Below are 14,809 nucleotides of genomic sequence, written 5' to 3' on the forward strand. Positions count from 1 at the left end.
TTAAAAAAATTACAGTATGTATCATATATGTCGACCAGAGTCCCTATAACTCATTTATTGCCAAAATTCAAAATCTAATAGCATGGGAAATCAACACAAACGATGAGACATACATTTAACCTCACCAAGTGCCTAAACAAGAATTCGAACCTACATCATGAATGAATGACAAAATTACAATCCTAATCCCAAAGTATAGGTTGGTTTGCAATATTCGTTTCATACTTTCTAAAATAGTTAATATTAATCCCACATTTTAAAAAAATATTGGAAAATTAGTCCTACGTGAAAAATTTGCAACTTTTGAACTAATTTTGTAATATTTTTCTAAAATGTAGGATTAATAGTACAATGGCGGGATTAATTTTGTAACATTCTTATAAAGTGTGGAACTAATATTGCTTATTTTAAAAGATAATGAAATTAATGTTTCTACAATTTCCTCTAAATGAAAATAATGTTGCAATTTTGAATGACAATGTTTGACGTGGACCAAACATCTAACTGGTAGTAGTGTATGAAAAAGGGAAGCAAAGTAGGTGTGCATGCGCACTATGCGTCCATCAACTACACCTTCATTTCCACCACATCTATATTTATATATTTTACCACTGCATTTGTCAGATCACCCAAAGTTTAATTTCAAACTCAATTTTTGCTCAATACGGTTCTTGAAAAATATGACATAATTCATATTGCTCAAATTGGGCTCCAGACTAATTTTATAAAACTCATCGAATTCAAATACAAAATTTTCAGATTAAATTTAAATAAATATTTAAAAATTGACTGGACTCGACTCAATTTATAAAGAAAAAAGAAAAGGAAAATACAAAATGTGTGCACTGCACCGTGCTTTAATAATTACCCCAATTAAAAGGTGTGTATGTATTGTATGCAGTTGCAGAGGTGGACATATGGCTACCTGATGCAAAAGACAAGTGCGTGACACATTGCATAGCGCCTAGCTAGTGGGTTTGAGCAGTGAATTTACCAAAATATTGGGGTTAGAATGGTAATTTCGATCAATACATATATTGAATATTGATAATGTACATGTAATCATACATGCATGCATGCATGCATCTACTTAGAGACAGATATCTACTGACAAAATTCACTAATCTCTTTACTCTTCCTTATTTTTTATATATAATAATTTCAAAATCTAGAGAGAGAGAGGAGAGAGAGATGCGTATTTGTATATGTATGTATATATATATATATATATCGAGAGAGGGAGAGAAAGAGAGAGAGAGAGATTCCCGACGAGATGCAGAGAAAGGCAGGCAGGGGTGGGGTATAATGGGCATTGGTAGCATGGCTGAGTGTGTGTTTTATTTAGGCCAAGTGTTGAAAATCTTTTACCAACTAACTCTGGTTAAATAATTAACCCAACCTATTTCTTTCACCTTAACTCCTGGTTTAATTCAAACTCTCATCTACTTCTTCCTTTTCTAACTACTCTACTAACTATACAATATATTTCTTTTTTTTTTTAATTTTAATAAACACACTTAAAAATTATTATTGAAATAATTTTGGCAATTAATTATAAAGCTAACTAGCTATAAGAATGGTATAGTATAGTATGCGGGACGGTCCACATGATTGATTATGCACCAATCAATCAAAACCACCAATTTATCTCCTCCTACTATATATACATACACACACTACCATCTGCAGCATATCAACCTCCTCCCTACACAATTTTAATATTTATAATAATAATTTTTACATATATATATATATATATATATATATATATGAGGTCCAATTTTTTAAATGATTTTTTCATAAAAATTATACTATATTAAATAATAATAATAAGACGATACAATAGTCTTTAATTTATATAAAAATTTAAATTCTTTTTAAATATTTATTGGAATTTTATCTCAAATTTAATTTATATAATGTGAGGCATATTATTTTTCTTTCTATTTTCAACTCAAATATTGGGCACACGTGGTTGCTTCACACTGTATTGATGACTTTGAAAATAGAAATTCCAACCCTTAATAACAATTTTTTTGAATTTATTTGTATAATTCTATATTACAAAATATCTCAAATCCTTCGACTGTATTTTATGGGATTGATACATCTCGATTTTTTTTAACAGGGAGTCGTTTAAATTTTTCTCTCAAATTTAAATTATTTCAATCGAATGTAGCTTGAAACAATTAGGTACTGAGTAGATGTAATGTGTTTGAATCCCACCAAACGGGTGGGTGTTTGTTTCACTTAATGTGAGTTTATTATAATTGATATTTGTCTCCTTTAATATGTGTTTATTGATCGAATTGATGTATTGATCAATTAATTGATTGATGTGATTAAATAATCCTAGCAAAAACAGAAGATGTCGAATCTATTATCAATTATAAAAGAAAAAAAATGGCCAACAACACGAAAAAATTTACGCTTTCAATTATTAAGCAATCGAATTCAAATTAATCACATTTTCTATACCTATACTAATAAAAAAGAAAGACGTTTAGAAACAACGATTTGTGACACGATTCTGATTTTTTCTTGTGTCGATATTTCTTTCTTTTTATATATTCTATTTTTATTTATGATATTTATTATATGTATGTAGGAATAACGTGTAACTACGATTAATAGATATGTTCATACAAGACCAATATATATATATATATATATATATATATTGTTATATCCTTTGAGCTAGCAATGTGTGATAACATAGCAATAGCAATAGGATTCTTCCAGGCTTGGTATCTCTCTGCCTCAGCACTTAATTTGGGTAAACAACTTTAGTTCACCAGAAAAGAAGCCTGAAAAGAAGCCTTTTTCTCCTCCTCCTTTCTTCTTTGATTCCACACCAACCCACCCCATTTCTTTCTACTCTCTCTGTCATCACTCCTCTCTCCTCTAGAGAGAGAAAACAAGAGAGAGAGAAAGAGCACAAAATTAGAAATGAAGAAGAGATGTCTTTCTTCTTCTTCCTCCTCTTCCTCATCTTCTTCCTGCATTGAGTCACCAATCACAGAAAATGACCAACCCAAACACCCCCTCCACCCCAACCCACCTAAACGTCTCAGACCCAAGAAAATTCTGACTACTGCTGCTGATAACTCCGCCACCTCCTCCAAATCACGAAGCTCCATTTACAGAGGCGTCACCAGGTACTGTTTGCCAACACACATATACAGAAAAACACACAGTACACACACTCTCCTGTACATACACACCAAAGCATGAAGCGATTGCTGAAGCTGAATTTAGAGTGCTTGCATGCATGAAATTTAATTCTAATTATATATGTAATTATGTCGAGGTGCAGGCATAGGTGGACCGGGAGGTATGAGGCTCACCTCTGGGACAAGACTACATGGAACAGCATTCAGAACAAGAGAGGAAGACAAAGTGATTTTTCCTTTTTCCTTTTTTTTTTTTTGTTTAATTTTCTTAAAAAAATGATTTGAAATCAAGGAGATCTGATCTTAATTTAATTAATTAAAAATTAAGTGGTCCAACACCGGTTAATTATTATATTTTTGGTGCAGTAATTAGTCATAGTTAATTAATTAGTTCTGACTCTGTGTGTTTTATTCTTGGATGATCATCATCATCATCCCGGTGCATTACACCCTTCACAAACGCATTTATCGCTGCCGCAGTCTATTTAGGTAAGTTGACAATTTTTTATTTTTATTTTTTTAATTTATGTCTGCATGCAGAGGTTTAGGCAAGAAAAATAAAATAATTGGTAATTGTGTCAAATTTAATTATAATGTGTGAATGTAGGAGCTTATGATAACGAGGAAGATGCTGCCCGGACCTACGATTTAGCAGCCCTTAAATATTGGGGCCCGGCCACTATACTCAATTTTCCGGTAACGTCTGTGTTTCGTGCTTGAGTGTTACTGTTACATCGATTTCTTTTTTCTTTTTTCGTTTTACACGTTTGCAATAGCTTTTACTTTTGTGTTGAAAATAAATTATGAAAAACGCTCTAAGTTTAATTGGGAGTGTTTGAGAAAATTAAATTAGGATTTGTAGCTGCAGAAACGGGTAGGTCGCGGCTTATAGCATTTGGTTTAAATCAGTATAGTTTAATCAGTTCATATATAAGCACAAGTTGTAGATCGAAAACATTATTTTCAACTTATTTTCGTCAATATGTTGGTAACGTTATGTTTTTTTAATTTTTAATCACATTACCATTATATTTAATCTAATATCTATTGTTCATGAAATATTATTCAAGTTGTCTATTAATAATAAATATAAGGTTAGTGTTGAAATTTGTATAATTAATAATTTGCAGTGTTAGCATATGTTAATTAAGGCGTAATTAGGTTGCCGTCCAAATAGGCGATAGGCGATCTCGGGGGTTAATGCTAAATGATCTTGTGGTGATAGCCAAGGGGCTAACCAATTAAGGGCATTGATGGGAGTTTGACTCAACTGGTGCAGGTAGAGACGTACACCAAAGAGTTGGAAGAAATGCAGAAGCTGAGTAAGGAAGAGTATCTAGCTTCGCTGCGGCGGCGGAGCAGCGGCTTTTCTCGGGGAGTTTCAAAGTACCGCGGCGTTGCAAGGTATATTGCATTTTAGATAAAGAAAGCATTTGAAATGACTTGGTATTAAAAGAATTTTAAATTCAAAATGAAAATTAAACGCTTGAATCCAAACAAATCCATACGTTTAAATCCTGTGGTCCAGACGGAAACTTTAACCCGAAAAAAGGTAACGCGAATCCTGAGTTTTTAAAAAAGAAACTCATTGTTTTCTGCTGGTTTCCAGGGCTGCGGCTTTTCTCAATGGAACTAATTTTTGTCGGTTTGTGGTGTTCGCGACAGAACAGATTGGATTCTCTATTCAAAATCATATTAAATTTTTAATTTTTTAAATTAATATGCGCACGTTACGTGAATAAAATTTTTTCTTAAATAAAATAAATAACGTAATTTTTATATACACAATGAGTATATATTAAATAAAATAAAAAATACACTCAGATAGATCGATTGTATTTAATCAAATTTCAAAATTAAAAAAAAAAAAGGAAAGAGAATCATGCCATTTTCACTGACCTTTTCAAGTACAAATAGATTCTTAGAATATGTTGTGAATGTTTTCATGCTTTTCTAACACAAATCAGTTGACTGGGGGGGACCCACTCGTGGTTTCATTTTTTCCCGTGGGCTACGTTTAGGTGTGAGAAAACGTGTGTGACTAAATCAGTGCGTGCATAGCGTTTTTGTGTGAAATTGCCGATGCGCTTTTAACTGAAGCCGAAAAAACAAGTTGTTTGACCAGGTTGTGTTGGATTTTGACAAATGACAGGCACCATCATAACGGGCGGTGGGAGGCTCGGATTGGGCGTGTTTGTGGCAACAAGTATCTCTATCTCGGAACCTACAGTATGCTATGTTCCACTCCTTTACATTCCTTTTTCTCCTTATATTTATATACACACACATATATTTTTTAATTCTTGATTTACCATATTCCATTTAATTAAACAAAGATAAATATGATAACAAAAATATTAAGTGGATGATTAATATATATTCTTGTTTTTCAAAATTAAGTCATTCGAATACGTCGTCAAACACCATGTCTACACATATACACGTCGCCCGCAAAAAAATGAAAAGACTTTATGCACGGGGTGGTGTGTTTATGTTAAATGGAATAGAAGATACAATAGGAATTGGAATAGAGAAATCGAATCCCGGGAGGATTAGATCCTGTCATCGGAATTGGATGGAGTGAATTTTCCATTTCAAATCCTATTGAATATTTTATTCCATTGAACATATACACGCCAGAGTTAAAATCATTTCTTTTATTGAAGGAAAAAAGTTATGCTTGTGGCTTGTATATATTAATGGAATAGAAGATACAATAGGACTTATAGTAGAAAATGCGGTCCAGTGGTTTGGATTGGACGGTGAATAGTAAATTGACGGGATAAAGAAAGCATCAGAAAAATGAAATTTTTAAATACAAAGCCTACCTAATTGGTTGTAGAGATCTAATATTGAAAATCCGTCTGTGGGTTTGCAAACAAGATCAAATAATTTATTAGGGATAGAAAAAGCTGACATGGCATATTGATGACTGGTTTAAGACCTTAAAAAAGCATTAAGACAATCTCTGCATCCCTTACAAAGTAGACTTTATGTTTCAACTTTTATAAAAACTCAAAAATATTCCTTTGGTGGGGTGGGTGGGTGGGTGGGGGGGGGGGTTCTGGAGACCATTTTTATTATATTCCCTATATATTTGACTATTATTAAGTTTATTTGAATGGATCCAAGTAGTGTGCAGCTCAAGACAGATCAGGAGAACAGGCCTGATTCTTGGCATTTTTGCTCTCAAGCAAACTCTACTTCAAAATTTGAAGAGTTGGTTTGAATAATGCATCAAAAATTCCCTTAAAACGGAAAAGAAAAAAACGCAACACGGCTTGTTGAACTTTCAAGATCAAGAAAAGGACGGCACGACTTTCTGTCCTGTTAGTGAGCTTCTTTTCGGAAGTTTAGTGGTATTTGTGTTTATTAGTGTTTTCACATGGGGTAAAATGCAATTAATATTTCTATAGGCCGTCCATTGAAATTACCTTCCTTGCTAGACAGTAGTTAGTCATAAGAGCTGAGAAATCGGGACAGGCCATGTTGAAAATAGACGAACTGAAGAGATAACGACGGGGAGATATTAGACGAAAGATTGCGCATGAGCATATAGTACTTGTGTGATTACTAATTTTTGAGTTGGTTTTGGAGAAAAGGTGTATAATATACGTTAGCTGGCCTAGTGATAGTATAAAGCCGCAATGCACCATATTCCTGATAGCCAACTGAGTTGCTAGTGATAATTACTATTAATTACTTCATATACTCTGAGAACTTGAATAGATTAATATGCCCTGCAGATTTCATCTTAGATTAATACTTCTCCTCAATCTCCAAGCTCGTGATAGTGTCAGATTTCCAGTTGATTAAGCCCACTAAACCTTTATTTTCACTGCCTATTTTAGTATTATTTCAGTATACAATCTTCAATTATCTAGCTAATTAAGTAGCAACAACTCCAAATCCAAGTACTTTCCTATACTCGTTATGAGGCGTACCACCTCACCTTTTTGGCTGTCTTGTGTCTATTTGTTGATGGGTGTTTGTGTGGTCTAAATTAATGGTGTTGGTCAGTGGTGAGATCGCGTAGAGATAATCACTACCGAGTATATGAGTATAGGCACGTGACTCTTGATGTTGGCACATAAGAAGTCCTCGAGTCGGTCTCAAGTCGTAATTCTTTCTGGTTTTCCTGCGCATACAAAGGTCTGAAAAAACAACACCAGATAGCCCTGACTATAGCTCTCCGATTTTTAGATTAGTGATCTCATTATGAGGTAAAGCTCGAGAGTATGAAACGTATTAAATGAATGTACTTGACATTTTTTCATGGACTACCTTGATCTAGTCTTGGACGGTCATGGAGATCAAGTACATTATCAATTGTGTTCGGGTCAGATCAACCTAGGAAAAAATGCATAGATCGTGGGGTTTCTTTGGCCAATCTGATGATGCTTGGGGATAGTTTTGTCCGCCTAAGTGTAGTCTCCACATAAAAAAATGTTTTCTTTCCTCGAACAGTTATTACTACATACCTTCTGATTAGATAGTAACATTCGTCGTAAGACTTAGATTTTCACAAGCTACAACACAAACCCACATTTTTAAATATAAGCTAAAAGCTACTCTGTCCTGTGGTTAATTGAAATGTAACCACTAAAATGTTCGATAAAGTTGACATTTTTTGCACGAAGCGATCAAGTTAATTTGCTAAGGTTGTTTTCCACCTTTTCCTCACTCTTACGCTCATTAGGTAGCGTTAGTGGCTTGACATTTAGCACTTAGTTTTTCCGAGGATAGCTCAATATCGTGCTCATAGCCGCATTTATATTGTGCCGTTGTATCCAAATCCACTTACACTTAGTGTGGCAGTTCAGAATACAGAAGTTGACATCAACACCATCTTTAAGACTTTCTAGTCACATTAAACTTTTCCATGTTCTGCAAGGAAAACATGCATTATAACAAAGCACAAGAACATGATAAGCCCACTACCATAGTACTTCTGCTAAAATGTAAGAAATAAAAATGATATTGAACAGAAATTATAGGTTGACTATTCGAGCTAATGATCCTAACATACAGATTCTCTATGCTTTTATCAGAAGAGATGAGGCATTACGTTGTTCTTGAAACGACCGTGATACATTTTATCTTAGCATCAAATTGAACGTGTCATGTCTTGATCACTTCCACACGTCTAAAGCGAGAGCGTATTCTACGAAAATGTGTATTTTTACATACTTATCATCTATAAAATTTTGAGTATGTCTGCGATTGATTTTAAGTTGTATATTACAGAATCAACTTTTATAATCTTTGCAAAAGCGACGATCAATGTTGATTAGCTGGTGTAATAAGGATGTGTAGTTTTTAATGAGTTTTGTTTCTTTACGCAGGCACCCAAGAGGAAGCAGCAGCAGCATACGACATGGCAGCGATAGAATTCAGAGGTCCTAATGCAGTGACAAACTTCGACATCAGCAATTACACGAATAAGTTAAAGAAAGCCTTGCCGGAGATACAAGTAATACAAGAAGAGGCCCAAGTGAAGGAGGAAACGACTCCGGAACTCCTCAACAAGGTACAAACAGATGAAGCACATGATCATCATGAGGACGCAAACCAAGATGTTCAACCAAGTATCCCCAAGACAGAATCGATAGACGCCATCGACTCACAAGCCATAGTCGTCATGGACCCGACTGAGGACCACGAGCACCCTTGGGATCTCTGCTTAGATATTGGTTTCAATGTCCTCGAGATACCCGACATTCCACTGGAAAAGGCTTCGGAGGTATTCGATTACAAGGGCTTCGAGGATGACATTGAATGTATCTTTGATACACCTTTCGGTGATAATGAGTTCCTCCCGGATGCAATGTCGGGCAACGACGGACGCAAGACAGAGGCGGATAGTTCAGTGGGTCAGGACTTGAATGGGGACAACGCCTCGCCTTCTCCTTCTTCGTCATCATCGTTGTCGACAAGCACATCAGTTTGCAGCAACATGTAACTTAGTTCAAAGTTTTGGTGATCTCAGCCTTACCCTATGTTTAGGTGAGGAAATTATTAGCTGTAGAGGATAGGTGAAGCATGCATGCAGTGCTTCTGCACAAGCTCTATGGAGATAGTTGTCATGTTTGTCACTAGGATTGCTTCTAAATGAGTTGAGTCAGCTTTCTTCTTACTATCTCTTCTGCTTTGTACCTTAGACTTATAACAGCAAAAGGAAAAGAAAGTCAACAAAGTAAATATTCAACTAACCTATCAATAACTAATAATTAGTTTTTGCATATTTAGTAAACAATATATAGATAGACATATCTATCCCACCTTAATCCCATCAAATTAAATGAACCTGGTCCTAACGCCTTAAGCTTTATTTTTTATTTATTTTGGGGATGTGATAATATAAGAGATGAGATTATATATTATTGAAAAAATGCAAGTAACTCCCTTGTGATATTATAAAATATAAATAAATAAATTATTTTTATAAAAAAAAATATATTTTTATATTTTTTAAAGTAAAGTAATTTAGTTTTTTTTTATCTATTCTACATTTTATGGGATGGTGGCCTATCAAGTATCAACGCTTAATCTCACATAGATGTAAATGGTCCCAAAGAGAGACGACGGAAAAAACTATAGAGAAGGTGAGAAAGGTTTAAAGTAAAAATAAAATAAAAGACTAATACTTAGAACAGGGAAAAAACAAACAAACACACACAGAAAAAAAAAAAAAAAATAGCAAAAGAAGACTGGGGTGGGGTGTGGGTGTGGGTGTGGGGGCAGTCTCCTCCTAACTCCATAGAATTGGTCGAATGCAATTTGCACGAAAGTTGCCGCTAAGGTACACACACACATAGCAGGGAAGAGAGCAATAAAATTTGAGTGCGCGAAGAATAGTTGTGATGATGACATTCCCGGAACTGAAAACCCAGGTGAGAATTACGTATATACCTCTGTATTGCACATCAGGATGTACTATTATTATTATTTTTACCGTTTCATACCTCTTTGTTCGACAATTTGCATTTTCGCACTGGAAAGGAAGCGTAAAAGGGAAGCAGATTGGAAGACCATGTTTGGGTTTTACGGTTCACTGTTCTGCCAAGTTCCTTTCCTGTTTTGCGATCAGTGAATATTAGATAAGTAGGTGAAGGAACTGACAAGGATTGTTTCTATTTTTCTTTTTGGGTGGGCATGTGTAGTTCTATAAGATAATTGTGTTTTTGAGCTGAAGTTTTAGTCTGAGAGATTGTGTAAATTATGTTTTGAGAATGTTGGGAAAGGGTTAAACATTCTGGGAGATTCATACTAATTTTATACCTTGCTCAGTCGTTATGATATCTTTTTAGGAAAAAAACAACACAATTGACCCTTGATGTATTTATCTGGCTTCTTGGGTACTTTATATTTTCATACATATTATAAGGTATTTTAGTTTCAGAGATTATTCAATATCTTATTTTCTATTAGATAATTATTTTTCAGTTAAGATTTTAATATGAGAGAGTGTGTAAGTTATGTTTAAGATTGTTCTAAAATAGTTGCAGATGCTGGGAGATCATACTAAGTTCATAACTTGCTCAGTTATGATATCTTCTATAAGAAGACGATTCCCTTCCCTTGAGTAGTAATTAGCCTGCAAGGGTTCTCGCATTGCTCTGTATAAATAGCCGTTGCTTCCATGATAACTTGAAGGTTTGGCACCGTATATTATTTGTTTATGCTTCCTTTTTTGAAATTTGTGACCACTTCACAAACTTATATGTTCTAATGACATTTTAGAAGCAGCAACAACAGAAGTTTGCTGGCGATTTGGTTCCTACAAACATTTCTGTACTTTTTCTATGAGCTCTTATGAATAGGTGTTTGTCCCATTCCTATGAAATTTAGTTGCTTTATAATGTTTGTTGCAATTTGTTGCACTGGTGCAAGTTAGTGACTCCCCGCTTTTGGGTGTATCTTGTGTCAAGGTGGAGAAAATCCAGTAAGGCACCTCCATTGATGTTATTTTCTGGACAAGATGGATGCTGAAGTGATTGAGGTAGACATGGGAAGAAGGCAAAGAAATCGGGCATCCTATACTCATTGTAGTGAGGATGGGGAAGAAAATTTAACCGAAAATTCTTCTGTGGGAGGAATGAGCAATGAAGTTGACGATAGGAGTGAGAAACCATATGTTGGTATGGAGTTTGAATCTGAAGAAGCTGCCAAGAATTTGTATGATGCATATGCTAGACGAGTAGGTTTTAGCACTCATGTTGGTCAATATATTCGTACCAAGCCTGATGGTCCAATTGTTTCTTGGGAGTTTGCTTGTTCCAGAGAGGTTTTCAAACGAAAGAACGTCGAAAGCTGCAATGCCATGCTTCGCATAGATAGAAAGGATCCAGACATTTGGGTTGTAACAAAATTTGTTGAGGATCATAACCATTCGACTGTGAGTCCGAGCAAGGTGCATTACCTCCGACCTCGAAGGCATTTTGCTGGAACTACAAAGAGTGTGCCAGAGACAGCTGATAACCAAAATGATATTATGGTCTCTGTAGATGGAAACCATGTATTTTATGATCCTATTCCTGTTGTTGGTGACACATCTCCTATAGAAATAAATCGTACTGTAAGAAATGCATCTCCTGCAGAAAAAATTCCTGTTGTTAGGAATCTGTCTTCCTTTGAAACTAACCGTGCAACTACAAATACTATCCCATTGATGCCTGTGCAGTTTATTCAGCCTTCTAGCAGAAGAAGAACTCTCGGAAGAGATGCACAGAATCTCTTGACCTATTTTCGGAAGATGCAGGCTGAAAATCCTGGTTTCTATTATGCCATACAGCTTGATGATGAAAATCGATTGAGCAATGTTTTCTGGGCTGATGCAAGATCAAGGATAGCATATAGTCACTTTGGAGATGCAGTTGTTTTTGACACAATGTACAGACCCAATCAGTTTCAGGTGCCGTTTGCTCCCTTTACTGGAGTGAACAATCATGGACAAATGGTTCTATTTGGATGTGCGCTACTTTTGGATGAGTCAGAAGCTTCCTTTGCGTGGGTCTTCAAAACTTGGCTCTCTGCTATGAATGATCAGCCCCCTGTTTCCATTACAACTGACCAAGATAGGGCCATTAAGGCAGCAGTCCATCAGGTATTCCCAGAAACTCGCCACTGCATTTGCAAATGGCACATCTTAAGAGAAGGCCAAGAAAGGTTGTCACATATATATCTTGCTCATCCATCTTTTTATGGTGAGCTTTATAGTTGCATCAACTTTTCTGAGACAATTGAGGATTTTGAATCATCATGGAGTTCTGTTCTGGATAAATATGATCTGTGGAAAAATGAGTGGCTTCAAGCTGTATATAATGCCAGGAAGCAGTGGGCTCCTGTTTATTTTCGTGACACATTTTTCGCTGCACTTTCATCAAACCATGGAGTAAGCTCCTTCTTTGATGGCTACGTGAACCAGCAGACGACCATTCCCATGTTCTTTAAGCAGTATGAAAGGGCTTTGGAAAATTCATTGGAAAATGAAATAGAGGCAGATTATGATACAATGTGTACCACACCTGTACTGAAGACACCATCACCAATGGAACAACAGGCAGCTAATCTCTATACAAGAAAGGTTTTTGCGAAGTTTCAAGAAGAACTGGTTGAAACTTTTGTATACACTGCCAATAAAATCGATGGTGATGGTACAGTTAGTAAATTTAGGGTTGCAAAATATGAACATGATCATAAGGCATACATTGTCATGTTAGATGTTTCCGGGATGAATGCAAGTTGCAGCTGTCAGATGTTTGAGTACTCGGGGGTTCTCTGTAGACACATTTTAACTGTCTTTACTGTAACAAATGTTCTTACCATCCCATCACATTACATACTAAAGAGATGGACACGTAATGCAAGGGCTAGCCTGTCAGATGAGCAAGAAATAGATATGCAATGTATGGAGTCTCTGACGGTGCGTTTCAATAATCTTTGTCGGGAAGCACTAAAGTTTGCGGAGGTTGGTGCGGTTGCTGCGGAGACATACAATGCAGCTATGGATGTTCTGCAAGAGGGTGCAAGGAAGATTTCGATGGTGAAGAAAAATGTAACTAAAATTAAATCTCCTAGCTCTCAGGGAAGTGGAAGTTTCCAGGATAACGGTAGCAAGAAAGCCTCTGTGTCAATACCTGATACGGTTCCATCATTATGGCCTTGGCAGGATGCTGCACAAAATCGTTTTAACATCAATGATGCTGGACCTCCAGTTGCTGATTTGAATCATCCAACTATGGCCCCCATAGCTATAAACCGTGATGGTTCACTTGCTGATAATTCGGTATATATGTTTACTTCTTACCCGAACATTATGTTGAGCGGGCTCTAAGAATATAGCATAGTTCATAAAACAGTACTTATGAACACTTTGTTGTTTCTTACTAATGTTTACTTTCCGTTTTAGGTGGTTCTCACTTGTTTTAAATCCATGACATGGGTTATAGAGAATAAGAATTCAGCGAGTAAAGTGGCAGTTATTAATTTGAAGGTACATATGGCTTTATGTAATAGATATTTGCTTTTGATAAAAAGTCTTGCCTTGTTTCAGGATGGCGATGCAAAAGTAAATATAATCATGTCAAATCTGAAGCTTTGGCTTAACTTCTCTGTAATACGGAAGACTTTTTATGTTTTTCATATCATTTGATAATACCTTAGACAACTGTGAGAATGATGTGCCCTTGTATTTGTGTATTTCTGTAAGTTCTACTAATATCTACAGTTTTCTTTGCCCAAGGCAGCTCCATGATTATGGCAAGACTCCGTCAGGAGAAACAGAGGTGCAGTTTAGACTTACAAGAGTGACGCTGGAGCCAATGTTGAAATCCATGGCGTACATAAGTCAGCAGCTCTCAACACCAGCTAACAGGGTTGCTGTTATTAATCTAAAGGTGTTCTATTTTCTATTTAGAACAGAAATCTCTTTTTCAGAAATATTGTGATAAAAACATAGGCTTTCATCTGTTTGAAATAGTCAGCACCAGAGCATGTAAAATATGAAATATGAATGGGCTCCTATCTATAATCATGTCTGCGATCTGTTTCATGGAGGAGCCAAGCAGAACGACCTTCGCCACTGACATCCTAACCAAGACTGGAGATGACTTTCATACCATAACTGAGTGATCAATTGTCCAAAATAGAAGCTTCAGCGAATGTTTCTTAAGGGCTGCAGATAGCTGGCTAAGGTTGTTGAATGGTAGTTTGTTATCACTGTTTTATAGGAAGCTTGCTGAAAGTTTCTATCAATGTCAATCGGGAATTCATAGTGATTTTTGCCTTCTCATGATAAAAGATATCTCTGATCTGTAATTACTGCTTCTCCAAAATTCGGTAGTAAACTGTAGTGGCAGAGGTATGGGTTCTGAAATTAAGAACATATAGTAGCAGAACTGCTATATAGCTCACATAATATTGGGTACTTAAATCGGTTGTCTGGAAACAGATAATCATGATGGAAAGGACCCTATGGTCTGCTGAATTTTCCCAAAACTGAGGGAAAAAATTGCTTTTACAAGTTTTCACAACCAACTGGTAGATGTAATGCTAAATAGTATGAGTTAGACAAATTAAATGCTCACTGATTACACAACATTTGCATGTTGGTATTTCATTTCTTCAGTTGGGGA

At 35.7% G+C, this 14,809-nt stretch overlaps 2 protein-coding genes across 10 annotated transcripts in view; both read left to right on the plus strand.

The window, feature by feature from the left end:
- Positions 2,813–9,240, plus strand: LOC105162419 (ethylene-responsive transcription factor WRI1). The gene is made up of 7 exons (XM_011080414.2): positions 2,813–3,158; positions 3,317–3,399; positions 3,654–3,662; positions 3,781–3,869; positions 4,453–4,577; positions 5,326–5,402; positions 8,519–9,240. The coding sequence occupies exons 1-7, from the start codon at positions 2,950–2,952 to the stop codon at positions 9,133–9,135; spliced, it is 1,209 nt and encodes a 402-aa protein (XP_011078716.1). The 5' UTR covers positions 2,813–2,949; the 3' UTR covers positions 9,136–9,240.
- Positions 9,856–14,809, plus strand: part of LOC105162420 (protein FAR1-RELATED SEQUENCE 3) — a 9,256-nt gene continuing 4,302 nt past the window's right edge. For 6 of the 9 annotated variants that reach the window (XM_011080420.2, XM_011080415.2, XM_011080416.2 and 3 more), the window contains exons 1-4: positions 9,856–10,066; positions 11,105–13,461; positions 13,585–13,668; positions 13,922–14,071. In XM_011080420.2, the coding sequence (XP_011078722.1) occupies positions 11,155–13,461; positions 13,585–13,668; positions 13,922–14,071 (2,541 nt within the window). In that variant the 5' untranslated portion in view covers positions 9,856–10,066; positions 11,105–11,154. Of the gene's footprint in view, positions 10,067–10,108; positions 10,278–10,675; positions 10,830–10,916; positions 10,997–11,104; positions 13,462–13,584; positions 13,669–13,917; positions 14,072–14,809 lie in introns of those variants that run through there. The other 3 variants (XM_011080419.2, XM_011080421.2, XM_020693782.1) reach the window with 3 other exon arrangements.

This window comes from Sesamum indicum, linkage group LG5, assembly GCF_000512975.1.
Source record: "Sesamum indicum cultivar Zhongzhi No. 13 linkage group LG5, S_indicum_v1.0, whole genome shotgun sequence".
NCBI classification, from domain to species: Eukaryota; Viridiplantae; Streptophyta; class Magnoliopsida; order Lamiales; family Pedaliaceae; genus Sesamum; species Sesamum indicum.

Coding starts and splice junctions, on each gene's coding strand:
- LOC105162419 (XM_011080414.2), top strand. CDS start 2,950: ATGAAGAAGAGATGTCTTTCTTCTTCTTCCTCCTCTTCCTCATCTTCT. Junction 3,159..3,316: donor ATTTACAGAGGCGTCACCAG/GTACTGTTTGCC, acceptor GTCGAGGTGCAG/GCATAGGTGGACCGGGAGGT. Junction 4,578..5,325: donor AAGTACCGCGGCGTTGCAAG/GTATATTGCATT, acceptor GACAAATGACAG/GCACCATCATAACGGGCGGT.